The sequence below is a fragment of the Cygnus atratus genome, chromosome 18 (genome assembly GCF_013377495.2).
Source record: "Cygnus atratus isolate AKBS03 ecotype Queensland, Australia chromosome 18, CAtr_DNAZoo_HiC_assembly, whole genome shotgun sequence".
NCBI lineage: Eukaryota > Metazoa > Chordata > Aves > Anseriformes > Anatidae > Cygnus > Cygnus atratus.
In genome coordinates, this window is record NC_066379.1 from 2099664 (window position 1) to 2118059 (window position 18396).

General features: G+C 54.3%; 1 protein-coding gene across 6 annotated transcripts; it reads right to left on the reverse strand.

Moving 5' to 3' along the window:
* Positions 1-760: 760 nt before the first annotated feature.
* On the reverse strand, positions 761-18189 carry LOC118255607 (bMERB domain-containing protein 1-like). 6 transcript variants are annotated; one of them, XM_035561931.2, is made up of 7 exons: positions 18076-18189; positions 11878-11998; positions 6048-6121; positions 2576-2690; positions 2380-2453; positions 1609-1768; positions 761-1293 (listed from the first exon to the last, which is right to left on the reverse strand). In XM_035561931.2, exons 1-6 carry the CDS (start codon positions 18137-18139, stop codon positions 1650-1652), a joined length of 567 nt encoding a protein of 188 aa, XP_035417824.1. In that variant the 5' UTR covers positions 18140-18189; the 3' UTR covers positions 761-1293; positions 1609-1649. The 6 variants fall into 6 exon arrangements, 4 of the variants coding, with proteins under 4 accessions (XP_035417824.1, XP_035417826.1, XP_035417825.1 ...); XM_035561933.2 differs by having other exon boundaries at positions 1614-1768; positions 2413-2453; positions 18076-18186; XM_035561932.2 differs by having other exon boundaries at positions 1617-1768; positions 18076-18186.
* Between the last annotated feature and the right edge of the window lie 207 nt (positions 18190-18396).

Here is an 18396-nt window from a genome sequence, read left to right on the forward strand (position 1 = left end):
AAGGGTCCCACCTGCGTGGTTTTATAGGGATGAATGTGCTTTCAGGTGCAATGAGAAGAGACAGGTGGGCTGTGACCTCTCTGGCATGGGCACGCCGGCCCCTGGGCCAGGCAGAGGCACCCACCACCTCCAGGCCCACCAGCAAGCTGCAGCAGGGCTGAGCTGAAGGCCTCAGCACACTGGCCAGAGGGCAGCCCAAGCTCCTGGGCAGCCACCCAAAGGGGAAGCCACCCCAGGCCACCCAGTGAAACCACACCACCCTACAGGGCAGGCAGGGCTGGAGACGTGAGAGGCCTTCACACCCCCTGAGGAGAGCCCCTGTCCTGCTGCAGTGGGTGTAGCAGCTCTGGCTGTGCCATCTCCACATGGGGATGCTCAGAAGGGGCAGCAGGACTGAGACACTGGGTGACCTCGGGTTGCTGTGAGCCCTTCACACAGGACTTAGCTCATTGTGCCAAGCCCAGGGGCACTGGATGGGTGCTGGAGGGCAGGGCTGAGTGCCCTCTTGGCAGTGAGGGTGTCTCTCACCTGCTCTCTCCACCTTCCCTGCCACATTTCTAGTCTCCCGTTTGGATTCATCTTCCTTTGCACATTGCTCTGTTCTTCTGATTTTGTCTCCTTTCCTCTTTTTTTTTTTAATTTCCTCTTTTTCCTTGGAGCTGAAACTGAACCCAGTAATAGCGAGGTGGGGAAAGCAGATCATCTGCCTGTAGTTCAACACACTACAGCTGCACTCAGGTGAAAACATCACAAGAACTACAAGAATTAGCCCTTCATTCAGCCGGCTCAGGGGACTGCACTTCCCACTTCCCACAGATCTACCCAGAGCCACAGGGGACTTGGCAATAACATCAAGGCAAACGCAACAAACCCCAGACCAGAGACATTCCCCACAAAGAGTCCTTAGGAACCATCCCACAGAGACTCACAAGTTGGTACAAGGCCAAGGATGAGATCTGTGGCAACAGCGTGTCTTGGATGGTGGAGCACAATGTCCTCCAAAGGTTAGCTCCGAGTGCTTGTTTTATTACTCCGGCAGGTGCAGAACCTCTTTGTTGTGGGCTCACTGCTGCACACACCTCTGCCAAGCTGAGCTCAGGTGGGATTCAGTGTTTGTTGATGTCATGGAGGAGACGACCATTGACGTGCCACCAAGGAGACATGCCATCATTCAAGCTTGCACCAGCCCACTTGGAAAGTCTCTTCAGTGGCAGTGCTGCAGTGGGAAGCATGAATAATGACGGGAGGTTGAAACTCTCAGAGGACAGCAGATAGTGGACTCTGGCTGGAGACCTGGGGAGAAAAGGAAAGAAATAGGAAACCATGGGTTGCAACCACATTATTCCCTTCATGCTTCTCTCCATCTCCTCGGCCTCCTCCCAGACATCACCACTGCTGCCTCCCTTCCAGCCCCTCTCAGGACACAGTGGGGCTCTGCCATCTTTCCCCAGTGACTGCCCCATAGAGCAGGGCTGCAGCCTGGTGGTCCCTCGCACCCCGTTCCTGCTGTGCCAGGAGCTCTGTGTCCCATATATCAGCGCTCACCCACCCTGTACGGGCAGCCCCAGTACCCCAAGGAACCCCTGTCACCCAGCCCAGGAGGCGTACACTACCACGGTCATGTCCTGTGCAGAGGAGCTGGGGACTGGCTACATGATGGAGCAGGTGAAGCCACAGCACTCCTTGAGCAGCGTGAGGCCTGTCTTGGTCATATACGGGGCGGAGGTTTGCTGCCCCCTGGAAGTCATTTTTTTCTCTTTGACAGGAGCTATGGAGAGAAGCATTGTTACCTTTAGGGTTGGTGTCTGCTTGCTGACAAGGGCACAGGCCCACTGCTTCTTCTGAGAGCTCCTCTCAGGGCTGTGGTGCTGCCCCTCCTCACGCAGAGGCACTGGGACCCCAGGCAGGAGATGCCCACCACGCTGGGGAGGTGTTCCTCCAGCAGTGATGGAGGCACAGGGAAGGGTGGCCTGCCACCAGAGGCCATGAAGAGAGGACGGCTGGATGGATACCGTGACTTGTGACCTCAGCTAACTGTGTGATGAAGTGGAAGGGGATGGCTAGAAAAGGTCAGATGAAGTACATGAACCATGAAAGCACACCCACTTGTCCCAGTTCTCATAGGACGTGATGGCTGAGAAGTGCCAGGAGGGTACATGGAAGCACAGCATCTCTACTGATTTGTGATGTTTCCACAATATGATCTCAAACACCAGCACCCCAAAGTTGCCATTTCCCCACACCCTCCTCCAGCAACAGACAGCCTCCAGGTAAGCTCGCCCCACAAAGAGCAGTGAAATCTTGTGAACGAAGTGCTTAGCGAAGGGAGAAACTGGCAGGGAGGTTCAATGGGAGGAATAAAACTCATCAGCCACCTACTTGCTTTCTGGAGGTAGCTTTTGGAGAGCTTACTTTGCAGGAATTCTGCCATTTCCTTGTCTTCTTCTCTCTCCCTGTGATAAAGAGATTGGTTAGCACCTGGGAAAGGAGCAGCGAGGCATCTGGCAAGGCATAACGCTGATCTAAGGACAGATTGCACTGTCCTCATTGCAAGGAATAAATTGTACCCAGCTACCTGAGCCTCTCAAACTCCACATCATCCACCAGAAAATCCCGAGTTTCCACCAGCTTGTGTATCTGTTGCACCAGCTCCTCCTCCCTCTGCTTCTCCTCGTTGGACTTCTCGGTCTCTGCAGCACAAGGAGCACATTTCACATATCAGCGGTAGTCATCCCTCCCGTGCCAAGGCCAAGCTTGCTCTGCTACACTTGGGAGCAGATATGAGAGTGGGGGAAAAAACCCAAAGTGCCTGGACCCAGATACAGGCTGCTAAATAAGTGACAACCTCATCTCAAACCACCCGGGTCTGGTGTCATCAAACTTTGGATTTTGAGCTTCTCCCCAAAATTCCATGGGGATGAGCATTGCAAGATGCAACTGGGAGCTTCACAAAGCAGAGAAAGGGTCCCCAAGCAAAGTGGCTTCACTGGTGGGACAGCATGGCTCTCTAGGGGGTCAGTGCTGAAGAGGGTGGGCACCTGGTCCCAAGGTGCTCAGAAATGTCAGATTGAGATGTCATCCTTCTGCCAGGATGTGCTTAGCCCACATTTCCCCTGTCAGCACACCCAACTATGGTCTTAGCCTGCAGAGACCCCACCCGACTGCCACTCAGCCAGGTCCTTGAGAAACCAGCCAGGGATCCAAGTGACTCAAAAACAGAAGGGGGGAATTATCAACAATGCCCATGTGCTCTGGGAACACGTTGCACCACTATCCCATATAGAGAAAGACATGAAAACAAACACGATCCGCTGCTTTTCATAGCCTTATTCCCTGCTGAGCACCATCCCTGTGATCTTACCCAGTGCATCTGACCTTTAAAAACATTGTCAGTCTACACGGGCTCCATCCACCCCCAATGACAAGGATGACTGCAAGTGTCTGCCAGGCTATTTTGAATGTGCTAGCCCTGGTTGTCACCTGCACCCCCAGACTGACCTAACTTAAGCACTTGTGCCATGTATCTTTGGGCAGTGAGTTAGTGAAGATCCAGGAAACTCTCACATCACTGTGATGTCATGTTCTATATAAATTGGTACATACTGGCAAGCAGAATACGTGGAGATCCCTGGGGATTGGGCTAGATGACCTTTAAAGGTTCCTTCCAACCCAAACCTCTCTATGATTCTATAAGATGATAGAGGAGTGTTAAATCTAAATGGAGAGCTACCTTGGGAGGAAATTGTGACTGTCTGTGCTGCAGCTATTTAACACCATTTCTGAATTCAGCAGCCAGCTCCAAAATCAATCCAGCACACGATGGATCAATCTCCAGTTTTCCTTCAGCTAAATAAAAATGCAGCAAAATTCACAGTGTGGAGCGAACCCTGTCAGCAGGGTCTCAGCAGTTACATAAACTGTGTATTGATTTGTAGTTTAAAGTCTGCTGTGTACTGATGGAAGGTGCTGCTGTGGGGGTCTGAGTAGAAGGAATTCATTATCATCATGTTGTTAGGAACACCCCCAGAAAACAAAGGCTTCTCCTCCAATTGTGGTTTTGTGCAGGGAGTGAGCTCGAGCTCCCCGGCAGAAAAATCTGATTTGGGACACAGACACAGGTCTTTCACCATGAAGAGTTAATGGAAACTCACAGGGCCATGGCCACAGCCTCCGGCAGCAGCTCCCACCTGTCTGGTGGGAATTGAAGTACTTTACGGTGTCATTAGGATGCCGTGAAAATCAGAAATATCAGGCTGGCCACAAACATATCGGCTTAGTTGGAGTTCGTTAGCAGTCTGCATTCCTGAGTTAGAGCATGTCAGAGTGAACCCACTGTACAAACACTGCACCTTTTTTTCCAACCTGCTGATGTCAGAGTCCATCATGACCACAGTATCTCTCTGAATTATTAAAGGCAGTTTGGTCTGGTGAGATTTCATGCCACAGGTCTGGCTGAGCTCTGAGTAAGCACTGACGTCTTTGAATCCTTCTCTGAACCAAACCTCAACACCCATTTTTATGAGTGATCTGCTGCTACAGTCTCACAAAGCCAGCAATTTGCAGGATTTTTCCAGCACAGCCTGATTTGAGCCAAGTTATAAAGAAGGCAAAAAGAGCATCCCTCATGTAAGCAGCATTCCTGCTTCAGCTGAATCTGGGAACACTGAAAAGACTTGAAATTAAAGACCAAAGCAGATGAAGGAAAGCCAGCCACATTTCTCAGTCTTCAGAAAACAACAAGTTTAATTCTGTTCCTAAGCCACCATTTAAGTCAAGCCTTAATTTACAAACTAGAAGCTGTTTGAATTAAAAATCCCTAGGAGATGTGGGTCTACATTTCTCATGCAGCTCCTGTGTTCATGTCAGAATCTTCCTCACCCCCCCGTCCCCAGCCTGAACCTCCCTCTGATGCGGCCAGGTTGTATTAATCTGACCAAGACCTGCATATTAAGCAGCAGTTGGGCTCTAACCTGCCTCAGTCTGTGTGCTGGTGTTTCACAAACACACACAGCATAGCGACACTACGGCAGCAGAAAAGGTCTCTGCCACCCTTGGCCTGGGGATAACCTTGGGCGCAGACCTGCTGAGCTGAGCTGCTCTGGGAAGCAGATGTGCACAGCTGGACCCAGGCATCGCCCCCTGCTACCCACTCTGTGGTCTCAGTGAGCACAGCATCTTCAGCGAGGTACCTGTGGTGGAAGTAACCAAGGTCTGGATCTTAAGGCTCGCGTGAGTACAAATAAGCAGGGACCTGACTCCCACCTGGTCCTGAAAACACAGCCAGAGTCCTTCCTGGGGCTGAATGGGGATGTCCTAGGAGGAGGCACAGCTTTATGAACAGTGATGGCAATAGCGTGTGGGGAAGTCCTTCTTGTTCTTTCTCATTCGAACCTGGAGTTGTTTGGTGTGTGCTTTCATTAAAGTATTTTGGCTGAAGGGGATCCTTTAGAGAGCTGAGATTTGGCCACAGAAGGGTAGGTCTGGCTGTGACAGGGACACCCAGCACCCACCTTACCCTGGCTGCAACCAGGAGCCCTGCCCTGGCAGATGTTGCCCTCTGCCCTGCCGCTGACAGACATCTCTGACATGGTCACAGCATCAATTCATTGCTTTCCATGCTCTTGAGGCCTCTGAAGGCCTCTCTCATCCCGCTCCCTCCAAGGTGCGGTTTCACAATGTCCCCTGCTTCTCCCCTCAACTCACCCAAGCCACGTTCTCGGTGGACGCGGCAGGTCCCACCATTCACTGGAACTTAACTCAACCCTTCCCTGTCTTCCCCCTCTACCAGGCCCATGCTGCTCCTCAGAGGACTCACATTTCTTCCCCTTCTGTTTCCTCTGCTGTCCGCCCAGGCCTGGACGAGGTCTCCCTGTCCCGAGAAAGACCTCGGGTCAGACCCAAGGAGCCAAGTTCCTGCTGCTTATGCATTGCCTGTAGCAGCAGCATCTCAAGGGGGGACCTGGTGAAAAGCTTCTTGCATTTCATGGCAATCTTTCTGCTGAGTACAGAGGCAGGGTGCAGCTCTTTGAAGTTTTACAAAGCCTTACCTGGAAGGGCTATCAGTTTTTGAAGCTCCTTTTTCAGCCGGCTGATTTCTTTGCAAAGCTGAATGTCATCCATCCTGCAGAGACACAAATGAAACCACTGAGGGAAACTCTGGGAGAGGAAAGGTGTAAAACATCCAGAGCAAAACCCAACACATGCCCTCAGTGCCCACGGTGGGGAGCGCAGATCTACCTGCCTTCCCATGGGAATCGGCAGCCACTTCATCTCAGAGCTGCTTTTGCAGCTAAATGGGTTGTGTCACTGGCTGTTGGCAAAGCAAAAGTTTTGTCACTCTAATGACAATGATACCTTATTAAAACCTGGCACATGCAATAGCAGCTGTGTTTCTTCTCCAAAAAAAAAAAATTACATTCCTTAAATAGCAAAATCCAAAAGCAAAGGGAAACTGCCACCACCGAGAAAAAGTCTGACACTTTAATACTGGCTTTCTGCAGAAATGAAAAAAAGAGTCAGAAAAATGAAATACAACACAGGGGAAAAGTGTGCAAACTTTGCAGGTGCCCGCTGAGGAGCAAGGTCATTTCAACAAGAGAAAAGGTGCCTGCTGAAGCTGTGGGCAATGAAATCATCTCACGCCAGCAGCAAGACACCAAGAAGGACAAGCCCGAGGAGGCACCGAGCTTAGCTCAGGTGTCAGCGGCAGGGTGGCACACTCTGTGCTGGGGCAGCGTGGTGATGCCTGGGGAGGAGGAGGAAGCACCATGGATGCTCAGCCACCCCCAAAGGTACACTGGTGCGACTGCAGCTAGTGGGGAAGGCTTAACCCAGTTTACTCATTGATTTATCACAAAAAGAATCACATGCTTGTGCCCTCACTAAAGCCCCACTTGGACAAGACCGAGGAATGATGATGTCTGGCCACAGTGAACTTTAATGCCTCAGTTTGAAGGGTTTTGTGCACTATCCAACAGTGAGGAAAACCCCAACAGCTGACAGTGTTCATGGCTGAGACCTCCCTCTACCATGAACCAAGCCACCCTCGAGCATCTCCCTGGGTAGGTGACACCAGAAGGTGAGAGAAGTCACAACCCCAAAAACCAAGTGCTGCCCCTGGTTCGTCGCTGTGCTCCCCACCACTCTCTTGCCAGCAGCCTCTAGCATTAGAGCCCTCCTTGCTTTGTTCGAGGTCCTTTCCTCCAAGTCCTCCTGCCTTCTGCCAGCAGCTCCTACGGAGAGTGAGCAGTGACCCAAGGGCCACCAAGCCCCATCTGCCTCCCTCCAGTCTCCAACACTGCATCAGCCTGGGGCTGGCCAAGGCCAGCCACATCTCCAAGCAAAGCATGATGAGACTGACCCATCTGACACTTCTGCTCCTGCTCTGAGCCCTCCCTGAACACCTCTCACATTATCCCTCACTGGGAGGACTGGGAAAAGTCAAAGTTGCATCCTGAGCCTCAGCACTGTCCGCCCAGCTGGCGGCTGCTAAAGCAGCTTTTCCTCGGCACTGAGGCACCCAGGAAACAAAGATCCCTAATCAAGGGATTTCGGCCACTGGCTCATTTGAAATCAAGGAATCAGACAACCCTTTTTTTTTTTTTTTACCTTGACAGAGACTCTGTATGTTCTCCTGAACCCTACCAAGCACCCCAGCATCTTAGCATGAACTTCCCAAGGTCATCCAAGACCTGAAGGCAGGAGAACTCACTCCATGGATGCTGTGCAGGGTGCATGGCAAAGCATCCAACCTGGAAGAGCTCAGCTGAGATTTTTAGCAAGCTCCACATCTGTGAGTGATGAGAAACCCTAAAACACGATCTGTGTCTACAGATAATACACAGTCGACTCATGAGCTGGTGCCACCTTGCACAGATGTGCCTTCGTTATTAAAAGCCCTGCCTGCACCTTCAGTAATCCTGCCGGCCCTTCCACTGAGTCACGCCGTCCACCCAGTCTGATATGAGTCACACTGGAGCTGCTCGAAGCTGCAGCTTTGTCAGCTGTGCCGAGGACACCAGAAATATTAATTAGAGAAAGGAAAACGAACAGACTGATGAGGAGGGACCCCGTGTGATATCGCTGTAAGAGGAGAATATCCCAGGCGGAGGAAGTCTTTCCTCTTGGCTCTGTTATTCCCTTGCTCCATCTGACAGTGTCTTCATTTGTTTGCAGACTGCACTGAGCAGGTCCACCAATGCCAACGGCTGGCAGCTGTGTGGGGAGAAGAGGGAGGTCTGTCTGTCCTCGTATCGCCTGCTCCTCGTGCCTTGGTGGCTGAGCCCTGAGCTTGTGCGAAGAGCATGAGCAGGAGGGCTGCACAGGACACATGGGCAACTGGCTGATCGCCGGTGATAGACTTATTAAATTAAAATAGAGAGTCAAATGATAACTGAAACATTAAAATTAAAATTGAATTAAATCATTTGAAAACTGATAATAAAAGTAATGAACGGGCAGTAATAAAAATTGTCATTTCAATAAAACTTGGGAGAGATTGCAAAGGCAAGCACCCAGGAGGCTGCTGCTGGAGCTGGGATTATTTCTGCCACCTGAGATAACGTTGCAGCATCAGCCATGGCCGTGCTGCCCCGCCTGGCCCTGGGATTGGAGCAGGTCACTCCTGCACAGAGTAGGTGAGGCGTGAAGCTGCACCTCTCGTAGGAAATTCAGACCTTTCTTTTGCCCTATAAAGGGAGAAATACCGGGAGTGTCATTGTTTTCCTCAGCACAGACATCTCAGAAATGTTGGAACGTTTTAGGCTGACATCTCCAGCAAGAAGAAAACACTGATCCCTATGGACTGACTAGACGAGTCACATCTCCACTTGGTGGCACATCAATGGAGATGTCCGTCTCCCTGAGCCCTACAGTCCAACTGATCCTATTTTTATCCCCCATTGGGAAAAAATCCCCGCTGCAGCCCCACATCCCCATCCTGTCTAAACCCGTCGTGCAGAAGCCACACCTGGGAGTTCCCTTGTCCCCAGCAGAGACTCCCAGCTGCTCAGACATGCAATTGTGGTGCCTCCAAAAACTTCCCAGCGATGAATTTTGCAGCCGTACCCACCCCAGGACATAGAAAACAAATAACAGGATACGGAAAACCAAGAGCTGTGAGTTTTGACAGCACCTCTGAGATTTAGGTACTGGTTGCCATGGAAAGCATTTAAGTACTTCACTTGTTATGACTTCCAAAAATCCTTTTCAGCAATAGATTTGGGACGAACTGTGCTGATCCCTCACAGAGGTCATCACTCCAAATCTGAGCCACGAGACCACAGCCCAGCTCACAGCTACTGCAGGCAGCGGGTTTACATGGGCACTGCCAGGCTCCTGTCATCCCTGTGGTGCAGGCACCAGCAGAGACCCAAACACATTAAAACAGCAGCATGTCATGTGCTGCAGCCCAGTAAATACAGTTTTTTGCAATTACCGTCAAAAAATCCCAGGTTTTGGGCTGACCTGACAGCATGGGAGTTCAGAACTGGGCTGACTATAGCAAGTTAGTGATATAAAAAAACATAATCAATTCAGACCATGAATGCTAGTATCATTGCAGTTCAAATCATAACTGCTTGTTGAATTTTGATTTGGGTCATTGAGATTTTAATGAGGCCGACAAATAACATCTCACTTCCATGTGCGTGGCATGTTCCCTCTTTGCCCACACCAGGACTTCGAGGGTTGCCCTAGGGCAGTGCAGGGAGCTGGGAGCCCCATTTCCATGGGTCTGACCTGGCTTTCTGCAGCCCCGAGCTGACCCAGGGCATGGCCCTCATCATGTTCCTGGCTCAGAGGTGTCTTAGCCAAGAACCCTGCTTTGCCTCTCGCTGATGGCATGCAGGTCTTTGCAAGCTGGAGACCACATGCATGATATGCAGATCTGTGCTGGGAGCGCCGTCTGTTTATCTCACGCTGCAGTGAGCCTTCCAGCCCCTTGGATCTTTGTTTTTTTCTCGGCTGCCTCCCAGTCGCCTCTGCCTGCTAAGCCAGAGTCAGGACTGCAGACCCCAGTGGCCCCAGAGGGGCTGTGCAGCTTTGTTGCAGCTTTGCTTCATGAGCTTTTCTCTTCTGGCCATCCCTCTTCGTCAAACTGGCTTTATTTCTGCCTTTTCGGTAAAGCTCTCGACACCGTTTCTCATAAGATCCTACTGGACAAAATGTCCAGCATACAGCTAGACAAAAACATCACACGATGAGTGAATAACTGGCTGACGGGCAGGGCTCAAAGGGTTGTAGTAAATGGGCAGCCTGTCACCAGTGGGGTCCCCCAGGGCTCCATTTTAGGGCCAGTCCTCTTCAATGTTTTTATAAACGATTTGGATGTAGGACTAGAAGGTGTTTTGAGAAATTTTGCTGATGACACTAAACTTGGAGTTGTTGTCTCTGTTGAGGGTGGAAAGGCCTTGCAGAGAGATCTGGACAGATTGGAGAGCTGGGCGATCACCAACCACATGAAGTTTAACAAAAGCAAGTGCTGGGTCCTGCACCTGGGACGGGGCAACCCTGGGTGTACGTACAGACGGGCAACGAGACGCTGGAGAGCAGCCCCGCAGAGAGGGATCTGGGGGTCGTGGTTGACAGCAAGTTGAATATGAGCCAGCAGTGTGCCCTGGCAGCCAGGAGGGCCAAATGTACCCCAGGGTGCATCGAGCACGGCATCGCTAGTCGGTCGAGGGGAGTGATTGTCCCGCTCTACTCTGTGCTGGTGTGGCCTCACCTCAAGTACTGTGTGCAGTTCTGGGCACCACAGTACAAAAAGGACGTGAAACTGTTGGAGAGTGTCCAGAGGAGGGCTACGAAGATGGTGAAGGGCCTAGAGGGGAAGAAGTATGAGGAGCAGCTGAGGTCACTTGGCCTGTTCAGCCTGGAAAAGAGGAGGCTGAGGGGAGACCTCATTGCGGCCTACAGCTTCCTCACGAGGGGGAGTGGAGGGGCAGGCATCGACCTATTCTCTTTAGTGACCACCAATAGGACCCGCGGGAATGGTATCAAGCTGCGACAAGGGAGGTTCAGGCTGGATATCAGGAAGAGGTTCTTCACCGAGAGGGTTGTTGCACAGTGGAACAGGCTCCCCAGGGACACTGTCACGGCACCAAGCCTGTCGGAGTTTAAGAAGCATTTGGACTGTGCTCTTAGTCATATGGTCTTAATTGCTGGGTAGACAGGAGCTGGACTCGATGATCCATATGGGTCCCTCCCATAAACTCTGGTTATTCTATGATTCTGTGATTCTTTTTGTCAGGGCCACTTTGATCTTGGCACTCTGCGCACCCAAATTCTCCGTGCTGATACTCCAAAAGGGAAGAGCTCAGTGGAGACCGTTGTGCCAATAACCTGGAGTGTGGGTAAGTCAGTCCTTCTCCTCCCACACCATAGCAGATACCAATATATATCCTGAGAAAATGTTCCTCATCCCCCTCAGTCACTGCAGCACAGTGACTATTGATTGCCTTAAATATGAAAGGCATCCAAAATTTTACTCCAAAACTGTTCTGACTATTGCTGTGAGCCCTGGAGAAAACCCCTCCCTCCACATCTGGCTGCAAAGGCTGTGCTGGGAATGAGGGACCGAGGCTGGTCCAGGCACATCGGAGCTGGAAGGATGCATAACGCTGCAGCATGGGGACAGTAAACTGTGGGCTCATGGCTGTTCAACAGCCAGAGATCTGCGTGCTGGGGCAAAGCAGTATCTCCAGAGAGCAGCAATGAGCCACCAAACCTCGGGTCCCTTCCCAATCCAAGCCTAAGAGCTGAGCATGAACCTGCTGAGAAGATGGGGTGCTCATGGTGGAACACAGGTGTGTTTTAGCTTGGTTAAACCCATGCCATCAACTTGGTTTGCATAGAAATAGGCTGGCTCCCAGCACTCACATGTATCGCAGCTCCGACTCCCTCCTCACCAGGATCTCCCTGATCCTCTCGATTTTGAAGAGCTCCCCTTCGATGTCATCGATGGTGGTGGTGGAGTCGGCCATGGAAACAATTTCATCCTCTGTAAAGGAAAACAAAGCCACATCAGCCAGCAGCTGACATTTAAGGTGCTGAGGACGATGGGGTTTCCCAGACCCCCTGCAAACACCAGACAGCATCGCCAGTAAGCATGTGCAGTTTTAAGCTCTTTTCCAGGTTGCTGCTGCAAGAGGAAACAGCCTGACACGTGCATGGAAAGAGCACTTGGGGAAATCCACTTGGGGAAACAGGAAAAGGGGATGTCGCTGACTCAGGACAAGAGGCAAAAACATCCCAGCAAAATGTGGGAAAAAGAGGCTCTCATATTTTAGAAGAGTGCGGTGGCAGGCTGAGGGATGGGCAGGATGAGAGTCCAGCAGGCATCATCCTGCTCTGACCACCAGTTCTGCCTCCACCCATGTCCCACTGATGTCCCACTGATTCACGCAGTGCCTGCGAGCCTGCACAGCCTGCATCAACCCCCAGCCTGTTTTATGGGATAGATGAGGCCAGCTCCCAGCTCCCTGCCAGTCTGGCTCTCAGCATCATGTCACCGAGCTTGTTATCAGTGACGTGCAGCAGCGCATTCATCACACGCAGGCTAATCTGGCTCTCCTGCGATGTACACACAGCACAGGTCGGGGAGGGGGGGCTCAGCAGCTACAGCAAGGCCAGGCTATGAGACAACATTAACAATCATATACATCAGGGGAAAACTGTGCTTCCTTTGGATCTCCACAGTGCACATCTCTGCTACGAGCCTTTGCCTTTCTGCAGCCCTGCAACTTCGCCCATGCAGGGCAGGAAGAGACAAGTACAAAGGCACAAGGGAAAGCACCCCGCACTCACTGGTCCTCTGCCCCCAAAACTGCTGGAGAAATTGTTCCCAGAGTGAGGCATGTTTCCAAGGCTGCTGGTGGAGAAGGTTTAAGAGCAGCAATATGAGTAGTTTAGGTTAGCATGACTGGTTTGGGTTCTCCTCTCTTTCTGGCTTAGAAACTAATGAGGATTACTCGGAGAATACCTCCCTCTCCAGCAGCCATCCAGGCCACTTTCAGCCGACACCAGAATGCCAAATCCTCAGTCGTTCCCCATCCTAAACTCTTGGGATGCTCCTAGGAGACAGCGCCTGCTCAGGACAGACCAAAGGATATGTGGGCTGGACACAGCGTGGGGCTGGATGCGCTGCCTCCCCTCAGCTCTTGCCTCTGCTGCAAACAAGCCCGGGATCCCCCCCCAAATCCCCGGCCTGGTTTCCATCGGCCTGAAGGGGTTGCTAGGGGACCGGACTGGGGTTGCTACGGGACCAGGGATGCGGTTGCTACAGGACCGGGCTGCTGTTGCTAGGGGACAGGACCTCGGTTGCTAAGGGACCGGGATGCTGAGCTCCCATCCCGAGCATCCTGCTGCACTGCCACCCCGCAGCGCCTCGCGGCTGCACCCGGGCACGGGCAGGGGGCTGGTGGCAGTGCTCACACCTCCCTGAAGGTGTGCCCTGCTCACACCTCCCTGTATATGTGCCCTGCTCACACCTCCCTGTATATGTGCCCTGCTCACACCTCCCTGAAGGTGTGCCCTGCTCACACCTCCCTGTATATGTGCCTTGCTCACACCTCCCTGAAGGTGTGCCCTGCTCACACCTCCCTGTATATGTGCCCTGCTCACACCTCCCTGAAGGTGTGCCCTGCTCACACCTCCCTGTATATGTGCCTTGCTCACACCTCCCTGTATATGTGCCCTGCTCACACCTCCCTGAAGGTGTGCCCTGCTCACACCTCCCTGTATATGTGCCCTGCTCACACCTCCCTGTATGTGTGCCTTGCTCACACCTCCCTGTATGTGTGCCCTGCTCACACCTCCCTGTATGTGTGCCCTGCTCACACCTCCCTGTATGTGCCCTGCTCACACCTCCCTGTATGTGTGCCTTGCTCACACCTCCCTGTATGTGTGCCCTGCTCACACCTCCCTGTATGTGTGCCCTGCTCACACCTCCCTGTATGTGCCCTGCTCACACCTCCCTTTATATGCACCCTGCTCACACCTCCCTGCAGGTGTGCCCTGCTCACACCTCCCTGTATGTGCCCTGCTCACACCTCCCTGCAGAAGGCTCCCTGGGATGGCTGCCTGCACTTCAGTGCGGCTCTAGACCTGTCAGGGAAAAGCTGCGTTGCCCCAAGTGTCCCTTCAGTGACCAGGCTGAAATGACAAGGCTGATTGTTTTACAGATGCTCCAGTAAACAAAGGCACGAGCTGACTGCAGCTCTCATTAGCCACGGACAGATCTGAGCCCTGCTCGGAGCACAGGGGTGGGCCCGGGGGAGCGGGACTGTCACTGCTGGCCTGGGTGGGTGGGGGAACCACCCAGCACAGCTCTGATCACTGGTGGCAGAAGTACGTGGCTCAGGTCATCAGCCAGCTGCTTCCCACCCACAACGGTGAGCACAATGGCTTGAAACAGGTGTCAGCATCACTCCTTCTCCCTTCTCATGCCAGAACCTCATTAGCCGCAGCCATCCCAGCTGCGGGAACGAACCCTCGCCTGTGCACACGAAGGGAGGAGGAGGCAGTGCTGGGCGATGTCAGCCCACAGGCAGCTGCCCACAGGGGTGAGAGAGCTGCTGGCTCGGCTCGGGCTGGGTTCAAATCAGCAACAAGGGAATTCAGCGTGGCTGGGGACACGGTGCGCAGGAGGAGCTGCCCTCATGCACCCCGCGGTCACCTTTCTGTAGGACAGTGGAGGCTGCAGGTCAGGAGTGACCCATGGGGTGGGGACAAGGGACAGGTCTACGCCATGCAGCAGAGGATTGGTTGCAGGATTTGAGCTGGAAGCTCCCCTTGGTGGTGTGGTTGGGACGGGGCACTCTGTGTCCCTAAGGCAAGACATGTCCTCAGCACGGCAGGGAAGATCTCACCGGATCAGTAAGTCCTGGAGAAGAGCGCTAAGCTGGGAGTCGTGTGCCTGGAGCTGCTTAATTCAGGAGGAAGGGCAGCCCCAGGTGAGAGCTCCTGCAAAATGAAGCCCACAACCCCCTGGCAGGAGCACCCTCTGCCTCTGCCATTCGGGCCTCCGCCAGCCCCCAACTCTTCCCTCTGCTTCCTTAAAATCTGCCCCAAGCACCTTCTCCCCACCCGTTCTATTTTCAGTGAGGAATGGAGAAAGTCCTCGGGATCAGAAACCCGAAGCTGCTGCTGCTGCTGGGCTTTTTCGTAAGGGTGAGGCCCTGCCCAACATCAGCCAATCCTTCACGTTGATTGGCACCAAGAAAACACAAGGGCTTGGGAAGCAGGACCGGAGACACTGTGGGGTGCAGGAACACCCGGGCAATGGGAAACAGAGCTAATCCTCTGCACGAAAAACATCCATCAACCTTCATGAGAAACCAGTGAATCCACAGGCAGCAACCCACGGGCTACTGATAGGATGCCCTACCCTATAGGAGGCTGATAGGATTAACTTGCTGGTGGAGACCCCTTCCATCCACCAGCATCTGCCCAGGACCACAGGCGGTCTTGCCAAGAGTTGAACATCTGAGCAAGGGCAGGGACAGGAGCACAAGATGGGCAAGGAGAGGCTGACAGAAGCAGGTTTGCTCAACCCGAAGGAGAAAAGGTGAAGGGGGATCTCATGGCTGTCCTCAGCTACCTAATGGGAGGAAGCAGAGAAGAGGGAGCCAGACTCCTTTTGGAGGTGTGCAAAGATCAGGCAAGAGATGGTGAGCACAAGCTGGAACATGGGAGGTTCCAGTTAAACAGCAGGAAAATGTTTCCCCTTCAGGAAACAAGAACTGGGACTGGAGAGATCAAGGGATCTGATCCTTGGTCCAAGATTCCTTCTGGACAAGGCTGTGAGTGACCTGACCTAACTAAGCCTGCTTTGAGCAGGGAGTTGGACTTGAGATGTCCAGAGTTCCCTCCTGATCCAAATTCCTCTGTGATTCCATGTGATGACGTAAGTCTGTGACAAACGAATGGGATTTGCATGGATCTTCTCTGCTAGTGCAGGAGATGCTTTCCCCAGGCAGACGCGGGGGATCCCAAGTCCCTGATCCCCCCAGCTACAGGCACAGGCCACACCACAGCTCCCCGCGCAGCCTGGGGCACCGTGCAGCCTGTGTGATGGCAGCGACTCCATAAAGCCACCGCAGATGGAAGCGTGGACGCTCAGAGCTCACGAGGGACTGAAAGCCAGCACAACCTGCAGACAGCTGGGCCAAAGGTGTCCCCAGAGGTGGTTTTGCCAAAGCTGAGAATGGGTTTCTAACACCCATTTCTAAGTGCCTGGCACCAGCGAGGGGCTACAGCAGGGGCATTCATTAAACGTGTGTCCAAGCTCACGGTCTGAGTGTCCCTTCAGGGGCGCAGCGGGATGACCATGTGTGCAGCCACGCTGCCCAGCGCCCCTTTGGTCCCACAGCTGCGCAAGCGGCAGCGGCACCAGGCACGGAAATCAGCCCCACACACAGAAATCTGCCCCACACAAGGAAATCAGCCCCATGCTGCCCGAGCAAAGTGCCCCAACAGGCAGCATTTCCAGCTGGGAAACCAAGTAAGGGGAGAAAGCTTTGATCTCAACTTGGGGATGCTCTGATCATCACACATGGCCCAGGGGAAGAGAGTATCCTTAATGAGGAGTATAATAGCTGGAGACTTTCACTCCGTATGGCTTTGGTGAAAACATTTAGACAGCCAGCAGCAAGTCTGGGATGAGTCACAGCAGCAGCCAGTTCAGGGTTGAGTTGCAAGCGATTTATTTCATGATTAAAGTTGGGCGGCTGATCGACAGTGCCCCAAGGAGGGGGGTCAGGGCCCTTTACCTGGGCCACATCCCAAGAGGTCTTTAAGTCAGCTGTGGGTTTTTCCCTGCCATAGAAAGCAGCGTGGGCGGGAGGCATTCAGCCCACCAACATCAGCTCTTGCTCTGCAAGTTTGATAACAAGAGCAACCGCAACATGCTGCCCGTCTCTGGGGCAGCGTTTACAGAGGTGGCACAGTGCTTGTCCCCTGGGGTGCCCGGCTGAGGGACATGAACCTCAAGAACCTGCAGTGCACGGCCGAGCACACCAGTCCTGCAGGACAAGCTCAGACCCCTGCACGCCCTCGCCCAGACACTCTTCTCAGGCAGGGGGAGATGGCGGGGATAAATATTGCTGCTCTGGAAGGCACAAAGGAGAATGATGGACACTTGAGGTAGCTCGCCATGGAGCCGAGCAGCTTCACGGGCAACAACCCCACAGCAGCATCAAGCAAGGTGCTGGAGTTTGCTCCATGCCTCCCTCCATGACTTTGTGGCTGCTTGCCCCTGTCCTGCTGGGTGCAAGGCGGTAACGGGGAGCAGAAAGGGACGGGGAAGGGCAGAGGTTGTGCTATCCATAGGTTATGACTACAGTTGGAAGGATGCACTGGCAGGAGGGCTGCAGGAGCCTCCTTTCCCAAGGGTGCCCACAGCCCAGATGTGAGGGATATCACCTCCCACCCCAAGGCCAGGTTCTATGATTTGGGTGATCCCCCCGGTCAGGACCCCCCCCCCCCCCCCCCCGACCACCCCGTTTCATTCTGGAGGAACTGGTCAGAACGGGAAAAGGCAGCGAAGGGCAGCGTGGGCACCCAGCCTCCCGGTCACAGCCGTGCCCACAGCCGGGCCTGACAGCAGGGCTGCTCTGCACCTCTTCGGGCAGCATCAGCCGGGTGGGGGGCTCATTCCTCCCTCCACCCTTCGTCCCCTCCAGCCAGCCCTCTGAACCTCCATCCTTCCTCCCCTCCATCCATCCCTCGGTCCCTCCATCCTCCCTCCCCTCCACCCTCTCTCCCCTCCATCCTCCCGTCCCTCCAGCCCCTGCTGTCCATTCCTTCTCCCCCAGCCGCCCCTTCCCTCCCTGCAGCCTCCTTCCCCCACTGCTCCCCTCCATCCCCATGCACCGCGTCCCCCCGTCCCTGCCCCGTTCCTCCCCCGCCCCATGCCCGGTGGCTGCCTGGGGGCTCCCCCAGCCCGAGCCCGGCTCCCCTTAGGGCCGGTACCGCTGCGGGGAGCCCCGCGGGGCTCCGGTACCCGAGTCCGGGGGGGGAACCGGAGGGGTGCCGGGGGCAGCACCGGAGCCACCCGGGGGAAAGTTTGGAGCTCACCTGGCTCCGGCCAGCGGGTGGACTCGAGCGATCCGTACCGGGGGGGGGTCCGCGTCCCTTCCATGCCGCAGCACGGCGCGGCCTCGCCCGGCCCTGCCCTGCCCGCTCCGCTCCGCCGGGCGGGGACGGGGGGGGGCTCCCGCCGCTCCCCCCCGCTCCCCCCCGCTCCCCCCCGCTCCCCCCCGCTCCGCCGGGCCCGCCGCGCCCCCTGCCGGCCACCGCCGCCCCCGCGGCCCCGGCCCCTCCGGCCCGGCCCGGCCCCGCTCCTCGGCCCCACGGCTCAGGGGCTCTCCCCCCTCACAAGGCCGCGGGGTGGGCCCG

What these genes read in the sequence shown, in the direction of transcription:
- LOC118255607 (XM_035561931.2), bottom strand. Translation starts at nt 18,139, where the DNA reads ATGGAAGGGACGCGGACCCCCCCCCGGTACGGATCGCTCGAGTCCACC. An exon ending in GAGTCGGAGCTGCGATACAT is followed by an intron (nt 6,122 to 11,877) that starts GTGAGTGCTGGG and finishes GTGTCTCTGCAG; the next exon opens with GATGGATGACATTCAGCTTT. An exon ending in AAAACTGATAGCCCTTCCAG is followed by an intron (nt 2,691 to 6,047) that starts GTAAGGCTTTGT and finishes CTTGTGCTGCAG; the next exon opens with AGACCGAGAAGTCCAACGAG.